At 36.6% G+C, this 18,202-nt stretch overlaps 1 protein-coding gene across 1 annotated transcript in view; it reads right to left on the bottom strand.

Annotated features, from left to right (window-relative positions):
- Positions 1–2,269: 2,269 nt before the first annotated feature.
- CNTLN (centlein, centrosomal protein) overlaps positions 2,270–18,202 on the bottom strand; it is a 340,217-nt gene continuing 324,284 nt past the window's right edge. The window contains exons 24-26 of the mRNA XM_009328161.1: positions 11,716–11,901; positions 10,307–10,384; positions 2,270–2,371 (exon numbers count right to left, since the gene is read on the bottom strand). Coding sequence (XP_009326436.1) covers positions 2,270–2,371; positions 10,307–10,384; positions 11,716–11,901 — 366 coding nt within the window. The remainder of the gene's footprint in view (positions 2,372–10,306; positions 10,385–11,715; positions 11,902–18,202) is intronic.

The following is an 18,202-nucleotide window of genomic DNA, read 5'->3' as shown; positions in this document are numbered from 1 at the left end:
GTATCTGTACTAAGGTATGTCCTGCAGAACTTGTTTTGGTAAAAGGTCCAAATACAATGTTTTGGCAAGGTAAACTTATCAGGCTTATTGAACCTAATAATTTTCAAAAGAAGGAGAAAATGAATCCCACCCTTAAGGCCTAGGCCACAGAGATTTACAAAGAAATAATTTTCTTTGTAGAGCATTTTTGGGTCTTTTGTGACATGATGCGCAAGGGAAGCAGCTGCAAATAAGTAACACTTGCTGTATTTTCTATTCCTTGAAAACATGGTGATAATGCTGGCTCCACCTGGGTTTAAGGATTTTGTCTTTCTCTCTCTCTTCAGCTGAAGTAGATAATCATTTGGTTCTGCAGCATTCACCGCTCTTGTTTACTCTTAGTCCAAGACAAGAGCTCTCTCCATACCCAGGTGCCCAGCAGATACAGAAATTTGCAGCGCCAGTAAAGCAAGACATTTAACTTACAAGAAAAAGGTATTAGTCTGGGAAATTGTCTCAAAAAGTTCTTTGTTTTCCATGTGAATTAGCTGATGTTCCCTGCTATTTCACTAAGACAAAAGATCAGCAAGTGCTAAGATCAGACTTCCACCAGCAGGTCTTGCAGAGCATGGAAATGAAGATAAAGCAGCTAATCTTCACAGAGCTTTGGCCTCATGAAGTTCTTTCCACTGCCCAGCAATAGATGTTACGTTGAAATTATTTTCAAATACATTTTGCTGGAATTGCTGAAAATCATACGAACGTGCTTTCCATGTATTTTGATGGATTTATCTTCCATGATATTTATTGGCATAACTTTATTGGCATTGGAGCCCATGTAAAATTTTAGCTTCAGTAAAACCCTGAGGCAAGTAGTTCCACAGCTCAATTCCCTTTGCATGCCAGTGGCTTCCTTTTGCTTGCTTGTCACCTGATAGTTTCATATGATGTCCCTTATTTCTTGCTTTGGAAAAGGTGGTGGCCAACCATTCCTAAAGATGTGTTTCTTCTTTTATATAGGGCTAGTTCCAGGTCTTAACTTACAGGTGCAGCCGGAATATGTTTGCATGATTTTCAGTAATTCCAATAAAAATTCTCTCAAGCCCCTGTTGTCACCAGGTGTGACTGAGCAGAAGTTTAGTGATGTCTTCCCTTCCTCATGCTTTTCTTAGAGACACCAAATAGTGTACTCCATAAGTTAAAAGAAGCACAGTGACATCGTAGGAAAAGCACTGGACTGATGTGCAGAAAACTTTTCTGTTTCATACTTCTGTTGAGCCGTCTTAGGCCAAATAGATCTTGCTTCTGATTCCACACCCAATATGAATAATGATAATGATATCTGTTGTAAAACAACTTGATATCCATAGATGAAGAGCCATATATAAGAGCTAAATATTATTACCACATGAATTCAGAAACCTGGGTCTTTCATTTTTTCAGGTGGGTTGATCCAGAGGAATACAAACTCTTAAGATCAAATGTATGAAGAAGCAACAATAATCTGTTAGTACTGCCAGAAAAATCTTGGTGGAAACAACTGACTAAAACTCTATACCATTTTCCCAAGGAAAGTGAGGGCTTGCAGCTTGGTGTTAGCTGTGAAAGAACTGGGACTAGTAATGAAAAAACCCAACACTGGAAATAACTTTATTGTATTGAATTTTTTTAATACAATTAAATACATTGTACACAATACACTCCAACTCAGAAGAAAATACAGCTTTTCCCAGAAGTATTACTCTACATCAAATAATTTTTTTGTACAATCATTCATTTTCTCATTTTTTTCCAACATAAAGAAAGCATATAATTTTATGTAGCCTATAACATAAAGCTGGAATTTACAAGGAAGCTAAAAGAAATTAAGTATTCAAAACCCCAACGACATTCCCAGTTCCTTTGTAAATCCTACTTATACTGTTCTGACTGGTACAACCAGGAGTTAGGTGCTTTTTGTACTTCCTGAACTGTACAGATGCATATTGGTCGTATCAAAAACATCCTCTCTCTACAAAGCCTGCACTGGTGTTCACTGCTAATGCATTTAAAGGAAAATAATTTTTAACTTTGCATTGATTTGCAGCAATTTTTGTCTTCAGGAATCAAACACCACACTCCTTTCTAAATAAGAACGTAATTAATTCCTCTTGTTCAACAATTAATTAGTTCACAGTTTCTACTTATGTATTGACCATGCATATTGATAGTTCTTTATGTGAAGAGGAAAGACATGAGGAAACAGCACACATATTTTAATCACACTTTGCAAACATGGGTCTTAGCAACATCATACAGTGTGTTTCATCAGAGAACTATACTCTTCTACCAGTTTCTTCTTTTCATTTAATTTTTCCAGTATGGCATCCATTAAGTATGAGGCAAAAGGAAACTGAAAAAGAAACATAGTAAGAAAAATGATCATTGAACTTTGTTTTCTTCATGTGAAAAACATTTATTATATATCTTTAAACCATTAGATTTCACTTAGTTCTGACAACTACCACACATGCACAGATCTGATCTTTAAAGTTCACCCACCTGGTTAGTGTCTGAAAATTTGCTCTCTGTCATAAAAATGATAAAAGAACAGAGTAAAATGAAAAAAGATAAACGCCTTATTGAACAATTCATGCTTTACTGACCATGTTAATGATGTAAACTGCAGTACCAGCATCTCTGTCATTTATCTTCAATCAGCTGATCAATAAGAGGTTACAGTCAACTCTAGGGCATGCAGAAATGGTAGTGTATGTTCGCTACTCTCAGGAGGATGAGACAGAACTACCAGTACAGCTCCCAGTGCTGTGGCAACTGCCTTAGACTCACATGTGAAAACTTGTAAATAAAAAAACCCAAAGCAAAAGAAAACCCAAAACCCCAGAAGCTCCAATTGCATTTATTGGGATATTACATAAACATCTGCTCCTCTAAAAGAAAATTAAAAAAAAAAATTGTATTTACATATTTACAGGGAAAAGTGAAAACCTCTTTTATATCTTCTCCAATATAAAACATGTATTTGCACAACTGATGTCTTCAAAGAAAGAGATTTGGTATATTTTTCAGCATCATTGCTTTAAATCTTAAAGAGGTTTTCTTTCACAGTTTTGGTGCATCAGTGTATGCTGGGAAGTACTTTTGGACGTGGCACAAAACACTAGTCGTTGCAGCTCCACCCAGACAGTGGTCAGTGCTGCGCCAGAGGAGAGCCAAACAGTTTTTGTTCACCCTCGGAAAGTCTCTGTCAGCTTCAGAGAGCTCTGTCAGCTTTCTTGAACTCCTGGTGAGACCAGCGGTGACCGAGGGGTGAGTCTCACACCAAAAGTAATAGCTGACGCTCATATCAGAAGGGGAGATAATTTTACCTTATTAAGGCCACCAGAAATAAATTGGGTAAAATATAGCAGGTGGTTGAGCAGGCCAATAACCAGCTTCCTCTGCTTTTCACAACTGTAGTTCAAGGCAATACTTTTGCACCTAGAACCACTCTCTAGTTCCACATTTGAGTTTTGCTGCTCTGATTTTATTTTTCCACTTCAATATTCCATCCTAAAGGGAAAACTGTATGGTACTTATACCAGATAGAGCACTGCTTGTTTCCTAGATATATGAAACAAAAAATATAAAACAAACAAACAAAAAACCCTAGACATAAAATTACATCAAATACAAATGCTGGTGTAATGTCTGAACTGATATATAGATATGAATTTATATACGGATATTTGTAATTACTAACAAGCCAGGAAAAAAAAAATCTAAAATGGTAGCAAGGAAAATCTTGTCAATAGCAAGCATCTATCATGAAGTGACTGTAATGGCAATCCTACATGTTGCTCAACAGTCACTTTGCAGTTACAGAAAAAGAACGATAATATGCATTATTTCCCTTTTCTACAGGAAAAGGGGTTTTGAAGGGCTGGTAGTTGGCTGGCCAGACATGTCTCCATCTGTCATAACTAACTTCTGTCTATGGTAAGAATTTTCTAGTAGTCATATACACCTGTCAGCTTTCTCCTGTACGCTATTGTGATGATTTTTGGGGGAATAGAGGGATCCAATTCACTGAGCACAAATCTATTCAGAGTAACATAAGACATAATCTTATCTGAAATTCTGAGACACTTACTTGCTACTTTGCACTAAAAACACTGACCCCAGCATCCTGTTCACTCTAATTGCTCTCCCTCCTCGTCTAAATATGTTTTTTATGAGAACACTATACCATTACCTCAAAGTCTCTAATTCTTCTTGCCTAGCTTGACTACATTCATTTCTGATACATTGCACCTCCTTAATGTTGTACCTGAGATGAATGGTTTCGTATTGATGTCTCTGGCTCATATCATTCTAGCTACATTTTACTTGCTGCTCACTACTCTCTGTGGCTTCCATGTCATAGCAAAGTGATCTTTCAAGAACTCTTTCAATTTAAATCGTTCATTTAAATCAAGAGCATTTGAAAGTTGAATGTTATGTCATTCTTTCAACATTTGTTGGTTTCAGAGAAAGTGCTGTATGTTTTTATCTGGTTTTCTTTCCGTACAGACACCCAGAACTGGATGATCTCTACAGTCTTCATCTTTAATAGAAGCCTGTCAGATTTACTTTTAATGATGGCTCTGTAACTATCCTGGGAAGCTTCCCTCTACATTTCTCCCCAGAACTTCACAACTGCTGAAGATGTCTCTACTCCAAAGTATTCATCCCAGCTTCCAAACCTGCCATATGCTCGGGGAAGGCTTGGGGAGTTCAGTGAGTGCTAAGTGCATGCCTAAGGAGTGAAACCTTGTTTATACCACTGATAATTATATATTTTAATACAGAATGATACTTCCTTCAAATGTTTTCCAGTTATCTGTGCCACGACCAATTTATCTGAACACTAAGCATTAACAATGACAGCGATCCTAAATCAGTACATTATGGTAGGCTTTGAGAGAAGTAGTATTTAATTTATTTGTATAAATTCAGAACATTTGAGAGCGCAAACTACATGTGGATGTAAAGATTTTTATTTATTTATCTATCTTTACCAGAATTATAGATTTCTTCTTTGATACTAGAAAGCCATATGAATGAGATGGCATATTTCTTACACAACTTATCGGACAGATATCTTGGTGTATAACTGTAAGGTAATATGATCCTAAAGAGTCAGGAATGCTGACAGTTATTTCGATTTCTCTCACCTATTTATTCTGACCTTGAGTATACTTCTTTCGGAGATCCGTTTTGTAAAAAATAAACTAGTAATATTTACCAACCTTATATGACACGACTGAGTCTCACTCAGCACAAGTGCATAAATATACACTCATCTGCCAGTGAAAAGACTCATAACGAATGCAAGGCAATGTTGTTATTCTAATGAGACATAGAGTACAATGTTACTTGGCCTCTGCTTCACAAAGTCTAAAATGTGTTAACATAAAAATAAAGGTATTTAATTTCTGGAATACACGAATTAATGGTTACACCTATTTTAAATCTCCCCGTATGGACATCAGTATAATACATTTACCCAACAAAACTATCCAAACACGTGGCAGAGCTGCCTTAAATTGAATTAAGTGAACCACAAAAAATAACCTGAAATAAAACTAAAGAAGCTCAGATTATAACGACCACAACCTCCTAATTTCACTATAAACTAAAAGTCAAAGTTTACAAAAAAAAATTAGAGAAATGCTTCACTTCACTATTGTTCTTTATCCATTCTGCTTTGTGACAGCTGCGTATACATGATTATATAAATATATATGTGCCCGCCTGTATTCTTATCCTGAGTAATCAAGCCAATCTCTCCTTGCTTTCAGTCCAGGACAAGTGATGTAATGTGGTTTTGTTTCTGTGCATGAGATAAAACATAGATTTATACCATAACGGATTGTCAGTGCACAGGACTGAGCTCTTATTCTTGTAATTACAAGAAAATCATGGTTACTTTCTGATGGTTCAATACCAATGTTAATGGTGCCCAGGATATGGTTCAGACTGCATTGGTGCTGCTTTTTACGATGCAGGTACTTGAAACACCTGCTGATGCTGGCAGTGGCGAGTGTGCACATGTGTGTTTGTGCGTGTGTGAATACCTGTGTGAACGTGAGCAGAGGACAGGCAATGAGCAGAGACCTGTTTAAAGAGAAGGAGCAGACACAGGCTGGAGGGAGACTAATGAAAGCAAAGCAGGCAAGTTCCAACCCAAGAAATTTGAAAGGAAACAACCATAGCTGTTAGTGCACATTCCCAGATGACACCAGAGGAAATCTATATTTAGAAGCCAGTGCAAATCCTAAAACGGGGTTGGGGAAAATTCCTACCGATGAAGAGTGAATATACTGTTCCAAACCCTGTTCTAGAGATGGATTATACACATACCTACAGAGAGCCCACAGAACAGAGGGGAGGGAGTTTTGCTGGAAGTTTTCACCATTGGAATATGATTTGTAAGATTCATAATGAGGTCATGAGAGGAAAGATTTTATTAGGCAGCTTTGTTTATGTGAGATGTGATATCCCAAGGAGTACATGAGGAGGGAGAGAAGGCAAGTGCTGCTGTATATGTGATAAGGGACGTGCTAAATCAATGCTGTCATTTGGTTCAATGCTTGGAAGAGTTAGGCAGATGATTTGTATTTTATTAAAAAATAGTTATTGGAGACTTCGGGCAGTAATCTGGATTGGGCTAACATGCTGTACTCACATACAAAATTATTAACGGATTGTTCCGAGACGCTGTTCCTTACAATCAGTCACAATGAATGAAAGCCTTGGGTCATATAAGAAATCTTGTCTAAGCTATATGAAGTCATCCTCTTGGTTTAACTATGTAAGTTTCCAGTGATGGGAAAAAGCTAGAGAAGGTTGCTGGTTTGGGTTTTTTTTTATGATTATAAAAAGAGAGTGCTACTACACTGTGCCATGTTCAAATAAGAAGACATACACACCCAGATACGAGGGAGAAAGTAGGTAAAAGCCTCATCACTGGCCATGCAAGCTGTAAACAGACATACATAACAAGACAACCATACTTGTTCCCTCCTATCCCAAATACCACGAACCACTAAAAACTCAATGGTCTATCATGCGATACCTCTCCCAGCTTCTCTCTCCCATGCCCAATCACTAATGCATAATCAGTCTGAGTCTCTACACGTGACTCGGATACCCCTATGCAGATAGCAGATATCTCCATGTGCTCCTGTGAAGCCTCTCCACATACAGGTTCTTCATAGGCAAGAGAACCTTTTACCTTTTATCCTTATGTCAGTTATTAAGATGTTTCATTTTTATACTTTAGTGAGAACACTCTAGCCATTGGGTGTTAATGTACAAATACAAAAAGGCAACTGAGAAAACACTTGTTGGCCATTGAAGACAGGTTTAGACAATAAGTGATTTTTACCAGCTCTGTAGAATTCAGAACATGACTGTACTTTTTGATTATATGATTCTTATTTACATAATAACATCTTGATGCAGAGATGCCTCTATCAAATTGTAAGCTTCTTAGCAGTGGTGTTGTTTCTTCACATGTGTTTCTATAGTAGTTGATAAAATAAGGACACACAAACTCTGACTGGAGTCTGTGAGCTTCAGCAATGCAAAAATATTTATCATTGAAATATTAACATTCTTGTAAAGCTGACAGAAATTACTTTTTCGAGTCATAAGAGTATGGAAAATAAAGGTACAGATGAAGTGTAAAACAGAGGTGTGCTATCCTTTATCATTACACTTTAGGGGAATCTATAAAATGACAGTAAAAAGCAACTAGTGCTTCCCTCAGTCCCCCCAAAATTCTAATGCAGCAGTAAAATGGCGTATGTCAGTAATAAAAATAAAATGTCTATGACATTTTAAATGTTATCATACTGTCACAGCGGAATAAAATTAGCTTGAAGAATGATCTAAAGGAATATGATGCAGTTCATTATGTATAACAGCAACAGCAGCAGTTTCCCAGTGTTCATAAAGGTTTCTCCATTAAATTTACCTCCAGTCAATAATTAGGAGTCCACAAATAAACCTAGGCAATTAAATCAATACTGCTGGGCAATTATGTTCCAAAGTCCTGGCTCAATGGCACAAAAAGACACTATATCAAACTGCAATATTAAGTGATCCGATGCACTTTTCAGCTGAACATTTTCTCAGAATAACAGAAAAGGGCAAGCCTGCATCTTTGTTCAAGGTGCAAACACATACACAGTTTGCCAACCTGTATCATTAAGTGAGCAGTCTGTTACAAGCAAAGTCCTGACAGAAAGCTTTGATTTCACCACGAGCTTTAGTTTTCTGATAAGAAATATTACCAATGCCTACCTAAAGGAAACCACAGCCAAACTCTCTACAAGATATGAGTTAAGGATTTTAAAGGGCATAGAGCTCTTCCATGAGCTGCTCCCAAATAGAGACCAAGAAATCTTAGCAATTTCCATCCATGTGACTTAGCATGGACAGAAATGAAAAGCAGAGCTGGCTGCTCCCAAAAAGCACTCATCTCCTTGTGATTCTAAAGACAGTCGGCTTGCCAAGAATTACTTTTACCCTCAGAGCTCCTCCTAAGGAACCCCACAAGATGGAGCAAAAACCACTGAAAACCTCTATTAACTTGTACACAAACTGATATGGCTAAGAGCAATGAGTTCCTCTATCCTTAGCTAATATTTGCAATCCTAATATAGTTGGTTACACAGTCAACGACCCCCTCACTCTCCGTGCCCTGGTTTTTGCTGTCTGTCTATATCAGACAAAGAGAAGTGATAAAATTCTGCTTAGGATTTTTTAACGATCTGCCAAAGAATGATAACAAAAAATAGAATAAGAATCGTCTGTCATTTTCCATGAATTTGATTCCTATTTTGGAGTCCGTAATATGGACAGAATCTTGACATTTATAGATTTTAAAAAAATTCTTAAAATGAAGGCAATTTAGTGAATAGAAATATTTGTGCTTTTACTGCTAAGTTCCATGTAACACTACAAGGTTAAACTAAAACGCCAGTATTTCTGACAAAGCCAGTAAAAGCAAACTGATATTTCCACCTCCTCCACTGCAGCAATTAAGCAGTCTTAATGCTAGTAAGTTTTGATATTGAAAGAGGGAAAACCTGTCATTTTTTTTTAAATTTGGTCATAGGACACAACCTAGACACAAAAGCTATTAATGATAAAAAATATAAATCCGAATGTGATGGTTCCCTTGAAATGGCTTTCACGATATTTTCAATCATCCACGTTCTTAACAGAAATGAACTACATCGCTAATGGACCCATGCTAGTGAATATGCATTAGGAACACTGGATTTATACATCAAATTTTATTTCTTTTCAGACATCAGCTACCCATCATCTGAATAAAGGAGACAACTAAAATATAATGGAAAAGTTTCAAGAGTCAGTGTGTGTTGTCAGTGATGTCCAAACAAAAGCTGACTACGGCTAGAAAAGCAGGGCTCTCCCCTGCCAATAAACTGCCCTTGATCACTTACAAGAGGGGAGCATCCCAGCAGACTGTGTGTGTATTAAAAAAAAGACTTGAAAGAGAAGAAAAAGTATCACACAGGTCACAGCGGCAGTCTCAATGGACCCCTCAGGGATTTCTGCTAGTCTCAGCCTTGTCATCCTCTATGCAGCTTTCCTCTCTGCCCAGAAAATGTCGATAGGAAAATGTTTGAGGGGCCTCTGGTGGAAATTTTTTCATTCTTTCTGCATTGACAGGATGCCAAATCAATATTTACTTCCCACTAACAAGCTGCTCGAGGTCTCAGTAGAAAATATTGTAGAGAATGCGGGAAGACACGATAATAAACAGCTGTCTGGCTATGAGGAAAACATGAATTGACTGGAAACAGGTCCACAGTAAAAGGTCACTGAAACCCATGAACTCCTCAGGTGTCCATATCAACTACTAACTTTAAAGGCACATAATAAAAAATCTCTTTTTCCTGAGAGGTATGAGAGAATGGATCCTTTTCACTCTAGCAAGCATTACACACTGTCTCAATAATTCAATTAACACATTTGCCAAGATCTGTGCTGGTTTTCTCCAGCATTGTTTCACTGGTTTCAGCTGTTAAGTTAGCTATCATGAATCCTCGGTTAGCATGTCTTCAGTTTTATCCAGTGACTCTTATTTTAAGAGAAACAAAAAGGAAATGCTACAATGTAAGGATTTTACATTGCCTTATCACAGTATAGTTTGGGACCATCAATGCCAACATAATTACAAATGCAACAGATTAATTACAACCTAAAAACACTTAGCTACTCAGAGTAGAAAGTTATAATTCATTAAAGGAAGATGTAAATTTAGCACCTGTGCTTCAAGAAGTCGCTGTATATACTGCAGCCACTCTTTATCTTTTTCAAATTCCATTTTCGCCTTCGCTGTTTCCTAAAAATAAAAAAATATAACAGACAATATTTTGACACCACGTGAAAAGAACATAATGAACAATAAAGGAAATGTGTAACTGGATATACACTAAATAAACAGCATGTGGGAGTGGGAACTATGCTTGCAAAACTAGTTATCTGAAGCATATCCACCAAGTATGAGGGCTCTGTTAAATTCAGAAACCTATCCTTATCTGTGATTGTCCCTAGAAATATGAACAGCATGTTCTTTTCACATGAATATACAAGTGTATGTGTGATATATGTGTAAATTTTATGACTTCATTGTAAAGGTTCCTGAGTCTATACAATGATAAATGGAATATGTATCTAAAATTTGTGTAGTGTAAATTCATCACTTGTATTTTAAATTTGTCTTCTATCTATAGTTAAGTATATTTGTGTGTTTTACACATATATTCACAACAGTGATTACAACAAAATATATAGGATGTAGAAATTGCTTTAAGAATGAGGTAAGCATGGAACAATTCTGTCAAAGTGAATCACTTTACAGGGGTGTATAGATGTTAGTAAACAGGGCAGGGATCAGTCCATTTTATTTGTATTCATGAATGTAATCCATATCAGCGCATACACATACAATGCACCTTTATCTAACCAACGTGAAAACTCTCTTCTGTAATATAAAGCTCCAGTAAGGCTAAACCTAAGTCATCACCAGAGTACTGTTACATGGTCAACTCCTAGACACTCTTATTAAAGTAAGTGTACAGGCTTTTTCATGTATTATTTGATCAGGCCTAAATAAATCTGGATAAGAAATGCTATTACTATATCTATTTAATAGAGGGTGATTTGATGAAACACTATCAAATATTTCATAGTAAAATGTATGATAGAATCAACAAAAAAAGGCAATGGATTCCCCCAGAAACCATCTATCTACTAGAAATACCTTTAATAGGAATCACAATTCAACAAAGGAAGCATCAATGGAATCAATCTGGCACAGCAAGACACATTCTAATTTTGTTTTCATTAATGCAGAATTCTATTTAAAATGTATAACCCTGCCAAATAGTCTCATGAAAAAGGAACTACTAAGAATTTTCAAAAAAATGTCTCTACATCTACATGATCAAACCAGCATATTTATATTTTATTTACGCATGCCCAAAGTCTTGCCACCTTATGAGTCTCTAACCTGACCTCTTTATTTAAATCCAACTGTTCTGTTCTTTTTGTGCTGGATGCTGCAGAATGAAATTCCTGTCTTTACCTGGAAATCCTTTTCTTCAAGAATGGAAATATACAACATCTTCTGATCTAGCCCCTTTTTACTGAAGAGTCCTTAAAATAACTTACCTCATCATCTTCTACTTCTAATATCTCCTCAAGATCGGTTGTTGAAACATTAAGGATAGACGCTGCCAGCTGAACAGACTCTTGGGAAAGACCCTTCTTGCATGCTCTCACTTCTCCCATTTTTTTTGCCTGTTTGATTTTTGTTCTCAATTCTTGTACGCTGTGCTGTAACTCTCTGGTTAAAGCCTGGAAGATGCAAGCAAAAAATACTGCATTGCAACTTTTCTTGAAGTGCAAACACTATGGAAAAAACAGTATCATTTAGACTAAGCTCCTTTAGATAGGCATTATCTTCATTCTGTGTTATTGGTTCAATAGGATATGTGCCGTAATATTAAATAACATGGTATTTAGAACACAAAATACGAATACATTAAAACAAGAAAATGTTCTTAAAGATAGGTACAATTTTTAGCAAAATAACTATATTCATAATGCCATCAGTAGTAAGACAAAGCAGCTTCCACAGAATCAATTAAAAGTCCTTTCCTGATCCAGTCTACCAGAAATGTTCTTGAAATAACAACAGAAGTGTCAGGCCAAACAGACAGGTGGTCAAACAGACACCTTTTTAAAGCTTATTCATACCTCATTGCATGAAGAAACACCAGTATACCTCTTTAATCAAAACCTGAAATTTGGTTCCCACCAAGACAGGGTAATTCAAAACTGTCCTGGCTACCGATTCTTCCCGATATAATTTCTACAGTCCAAATCGTCACAGTAGTCGTTATCCATTGTTGATAAGCAGCATACCCTTGGAGCACACAAGTCCCCCATATTATTATTCAAGGCCTGCATAGGAAAGGTTGTATTCTCTAAGCAGCTGGCTCATACAGAACGCCTATCCAGGCCAGGCAGTCTCTTTGCAAGGGTGCTTTTAGCAGATAGTAGTGTTTTAAACAGATACCAGCTCAGGCGGTGGGAGGAAGATCAGGTGCCAGACCAGAACGACTGCAATTGTTCTTTAACCCTGGCTTTGACAGGGCCTGAAACAGGGATGCCAAGAGAAGCCTCAATTTTAGATCCAGTTTCTGCTGTTGAAGACTTTTCATTAGTGTTAAGCAAGAATTAGAGCTTGATAGGATGTCTGATGCTGTTAATGCTGCATAATTAAACTGTGTTTATTATCATTACTTCTATTATTAGTGACTAATAAAGACAATAATAATAAAGGACAATTTTTCTATGATCATTTCTGAAATGTGGTATACACCACTAATCCAGAAAGATGCCTGCAGCTTAAAAAAAATCCAGAAAAACAGAAGAATACTATCAAAAGAAAGCTGTTTGAAAGGTTTAAATGATAGGAAAGGAGAACCATTATCTGGAAAAAGGGATTACCAGGATTTAGTAAAGCTGATGTAAAAACCTAGGAAAAGTAAAAAATAGAGTGATAACTAGACAAAAAATTGTACTTGCAGTTAATGGGAAAGAAGAAACCCAGCAGTGGTGAGACTACTCTCCTTTATTTAAAAGTAGAATAAAAGAAACGGTATGAAACATTCTGCTGAAAAGGCTTGGTTGACCCGAATGAAAGCTGAATGGAATCCAAACCTGATTTTGGATTTTGTTCCCCAACACCACACAAGTACTGAGTTCGAGTAATACCTTCCACAGCTGAACATGTGAACAGTTTGGCCAAAATTGCACACTAAAGAATTGATGGTTCAAGTTCATACCTCTCCTATTCCTAAAGTTTTCTGGTTCAGTGAAATAACACTAAGCATTAGTATAAATCATCGGTTGTATAACTGAAGTTATTTTGTTTCAATATTTATGCAAGCATGACAACAGCATTTTGTCAAAAGCAGAGCAAAACAATTTTATTTCAAAATTGTTGGCTGAGAGACAAGAGCATTAACTCATTGTCAGAAGATCCTCCTAGCATATTCAACTTCCATGACTCAAGCAGAACTGTGATTGTCAACACAGACACCTTGGCTGAGTTTAAAATGAGAAAATAAGGTTTTCTTTCGATCGTCGTATGTGGGGCTCATCTTATTAAACTATCTCTCACCAGTAGCTGATAAGCTCCTGAAAATTCTTTTTTCTGCAGAATGCCTTCATCTCATAGAAACTGACTGCAAAATTATGAAGGCTGTTTATCGGCATTTGGGGTAAAGTACTCTACAGCCTCTAGTGTATTCAAAATATAGACATTAGAGAGCATTTGCTGATATATTTCAAAGAAAGCACAACAGATTCACCTGATTCCAAGATTTGTTTATTTTTCTACCACTTCCCAACTTAACATTTTTCTGTATTTAGATAAAATTTAATTCTTAAAAGGAAAATTACCCTACCACAAATTTGGGGAGAGAAGGTACACTGAAATTTGTCCCATTTTCTGATTCAAGTGTGGGTCCCTCCATCCACAGTATTTCCAACAAAATATCTTGTACATAGAGCTGAGAGGAATGAAGAAACTTGAAATGTTATAGGCAGGGAGCTCGGGCAACTTTGACCAAGCTCATAGAAGGAAACAGACTAAGAAAGGACAGAGCCCCAAGTAGAAAAGCACACACTATGTAAAAAAAAATTACAGATAAATCACAACATGTTTTTGTAGCATTTGAAATGGTCCAACAGTAAATTGGCTCCTGCAACATGTAGGTGTATTTGACAATGGAAAAACAAGCTCAACGGTACTTTTTTCAATCAAACTGAATCAGCTTCCCAAATTTTAAAAATAAGGAGAACTCTCTCAGACATAGGTGATCAGGCTAGGAGATGCACATTTGTACACTGGTGCAAAGAGGAAATGTAAATCAAAGGAGTAAAATGTCAAGGAAATTAACTGCAAAGCCACATGGAAAGACTACAAATAATGATAAATAGCTGAGCACAGACAAACAAAAAGCATGATAATAAACATTCACTGAAACATCTTGGACAATATGCAACCACTGCCAGACAATAGTCTTATGATATTATTAGATAAATTTTATTGGTGTATCCAAAATCCAAAAGAGGTTCATGACGAATGAACAAGCTGATAGCAATAGCAACAGTGGAACCCAGAAACTGCAGCTCCACTGTGCTTGTCTTTTAGTTCAGAGTTCCAGAAAGGATGGTACCAGGAAGACCCTGAAGAATCTATAGCAGCAATTAAAAAAAAAAAAAGAAAAGAAAAAAAAGAAAAAAAAAGAAAAAAAGAAATAAAAAAAGAAAAAAAAGGAAGTTTAAACAAAAATGAAGATAAAATTACAACTAATAGGTTTTGATATGCAAGCATACACATTATATGTAATCACAGTAAATCATACATATAGAGGACTTGCACTTCAATTCCTTTTTTCCCTGAGCAGTTCTAATACACTAAAGCATGGTCTTTCACCATATGTGAAAAATAAAGCTACTTTATGGACTTTCAAATCGGACTCTCAGAGGCCAGCTATTTTTGAACCTGCCTTCTTCACATTATTAAGTTGCAATATAATGTTTTGATATGCATTTTTCATTGGAGAAGTGCCTTAAAAAATGATAGCCTCCCTATGATTTTAAGTTGCTTTTTCTGTTGATATATCCTCATCCGTCATATACAAATATATTCATGTGCTGAACTGTTTACTTATTAGTGATTTCATTTACATGTCAGTTCATGCTTTACTACAGAAATGTTCAATGTCAAAGCCACATAGGTCTTTAACTGAGTTACGAAGAACAATTTCCAAACTGAAAATGACAAAAACCTAAGAGTTAACCAACACAGGTTTTGTCGGTGAGTGTACTGAAGCCAGTATATAATTCTTTGATTAAGAAACTGATTCAACGCATTCTGGAGCTAAGTGTAGGATTTTAAACGAAAACATTTCCCACTGTGTATTTCAGAATTGTTTGGTTTTAAACTTATAAGCATACATACATGATACAAACTGCCTGCAATGAAATCAATGCAGAATATGGCTTCAGCACTGTATTGATGTATGACAGCAATGCCTTTATTAGTACTAGTAATACTAGGATTTGATCTTTTCTCTTTGTTTTTCTTCAGTGTCAAATCTAGGGGATATTTTGCTAGTAAAGTCGTTTTCCCAACTTAGATGTCACCGTCACAGTTACTCCTGTGGGACACACTTAGCTGCTACCAGCCAACTAGAGGAGGAATCTGTGATTAATTCCTGAAAACAAATCTACGACACGTCTTGTCAGACCAGTGCAATTGCTACTTGTCCAACTAGAAAAAAAAAAAATCTTAAAATTCTAACAACCTTAAAGTACCCAGCTCTTTTTACTCAGTAGCAATTGTTGCATTATCTACCAACTCCACATGGTTATATAGTATATATTACATCTACTGGGTTGCATACAGTTCTAAAATATCTCCCTTATAAGCCTTTTTACTTTGTTTTCACAACCCAAAAAATTAATTCTTAAGATAATAGTTTTCAATTTTGGTCTCAGCATGGAAACACCTTTTAGCACTATATCTTTTGCCAGTTTTGAGATATATAAAGACAAAGGGGTTTTTTTATTTAAAAGGTCATATTTAATTAAACACTCAAAGAAGCTGTGGTGATACACAGACCCTGACAACATACTATTAATAAGGTCTTTACATCCCAAAAACCTCTGACAGTAGTTGATCTTGGAATTTATGCAAATTGATCAATGGCCCCAAGTAATGCCATATGATGAAGTCAATGCCTAAAATTATTCTTGTAATTACCATGTTAATTTACACACTCTATTGTTATTGTTTGTAGTATAATAAAACTTAATGTCCCCAAGACAGACCAAAGTCTGATGCTAGCACTGTAGCTATGTATAGCTAGATTTCAGTCTTGCACTGGTGCAGATCTCACGGCAGAAGCCATGGCTCACATTAGTTATGGAAAATTTTAAGCTTTACTGTGCTTTGTACAATAGCAATAATGTTGCCCTGGGTCTGGCTGGGATGGAGTTAATTGTCTTCTAGCAGCTCCTACGGTGCAGTGTTTTTGGATTTGTGACTACAATAGTGTTGATAACACACCAGCTATTGCTGAGCAGTGCTTGCACAGCGTCAAGGCCTTCTCTGTTTCCCAGCTTGCCCGCTCAGCGAATAGGCTGGGGTGCACAAGAAGTAGGGAGGGGATGCACCTGAATTGACCAAAGGGATATTTCATACCGTATAACGACTTGCTCAACAATAAAAACTGAGGGAGATAGGGGATTGGTCTGGCAGGTAACCACTGCTCAGAGACTGGCTGGGCACTGGTCTAGATCCCTTGGGGTTTTTTTCCCCCTCTTTCCTTCACTTATTAAACTGTCCTTACCTCAACACACCAGTTTTCTTGCTTTTGCTTTTCCTGTTCTCTCCCCAGTCTCGCTGGGGGCAGGGAGTGAGCAAGCAACTATGTGGTGTTTAGCTGCTGGCTGGGGTCAACCAACCACAAATGTATAGAACAGTATAAAATACAGAACAATTCTATACATAGTATTTTGTGTGTAGTTCAATATGTAAGTGTGTTTAGAAACAAGTAATGTGTTCTTAGAAACTCACTTGTTTTGTAGATTGGGATGGTATAAGGATGTGACATTACACCAAAAATGAAATGGAAAATCTTTTCTGAAACAAGGTTAGTTTCCTAAAGAAACAAAAGTACTGTGAAGATGTTGCAACTGTCTGTGGAAAACAAGATCTAAATTTCACAGAACTGAAAGCTGAGTTTAAAGAACTTCGCTACTTTTGTGGTAGAACAATTATTGCTGGCCTATGGTTAGGACAGATCCTAGGCTGTAAAAGGTTGAGAGAGCATTACCACCCCAAACAGCTCACAACCAGCAAGACAAAACAGAATGAATGGACAAAGTGACACAAAGAGATGATGTCATGCAGTTTCAGCTGCTGAAACAAGCATTCAAGTTTCTTCAATGAAAGTAGGTCCTTATTGCCTCTCTAAAAATGACTTTCAACATACTTTCAGTAATAATGTTTAAACTGATCTCACAGCATGATTGCTGTATGTCAGAGAAAAGAAAAACTCTTTATAGTAATTTCATTTTTTATATATATTATTTAAGTTACCTCAACCAGCTCCTTCACTTGAACAAAAACACCTTCTAGGCATAACTTTTTTTCAATCAGAAAAGGGACAAGAGTGTAGACAAGAATAAAGACAAGACAGTCTGGCCAAGGGCTCTAACAGGTAGCATTCTGCCTCATGGGAATGAGTCAGTCTCAGGAGGTTAACTTAATTCTTAGGATCTCCAGAGATGACACGTGATTTCAGAGACTCCAGCAGATGCCCTGAAAGTAGAGTGTAAAGGTGTAGAGGAGATACAGACCAGTCTTATCTTCTTCCACCAACTTCAGTATTCAGTTCCAACTGAGAATGCTATTGCCAAATATTAAAGTGGTAGTAACATTATTTTACCAATGTCACACAGGTCACATTCATAATATGGTGGGTTGGTTTTATTTACCTGTCTTCAGTCACAGTTTCTGCTTTAGTTCTAAAATTTATGAACATATATGTTCAAGTTACATATAGCTTGAGCT

The sequence above is a fragment of the Pygoscelis adeliae genome, unplaced genomic scaffold (genome assembly GCF_000699105.1).
Source record: "Pygoscelis adeliae isolate BGI_AS28 unplaced genomic scaffold, ASM69910v1 Scaffold45, whole genome shotgun sequence".
NCBI lineage: Eukaryota > Metazoa > Chordata > Aves > Sphenisciformes > Spheniscidae > Pygoscelis > Pygoscelis adeliae.
Note: the sequence above shows the minus strand (reverse complement) of the source record. Positions and strands in the feature narration are given on the sequence as shown.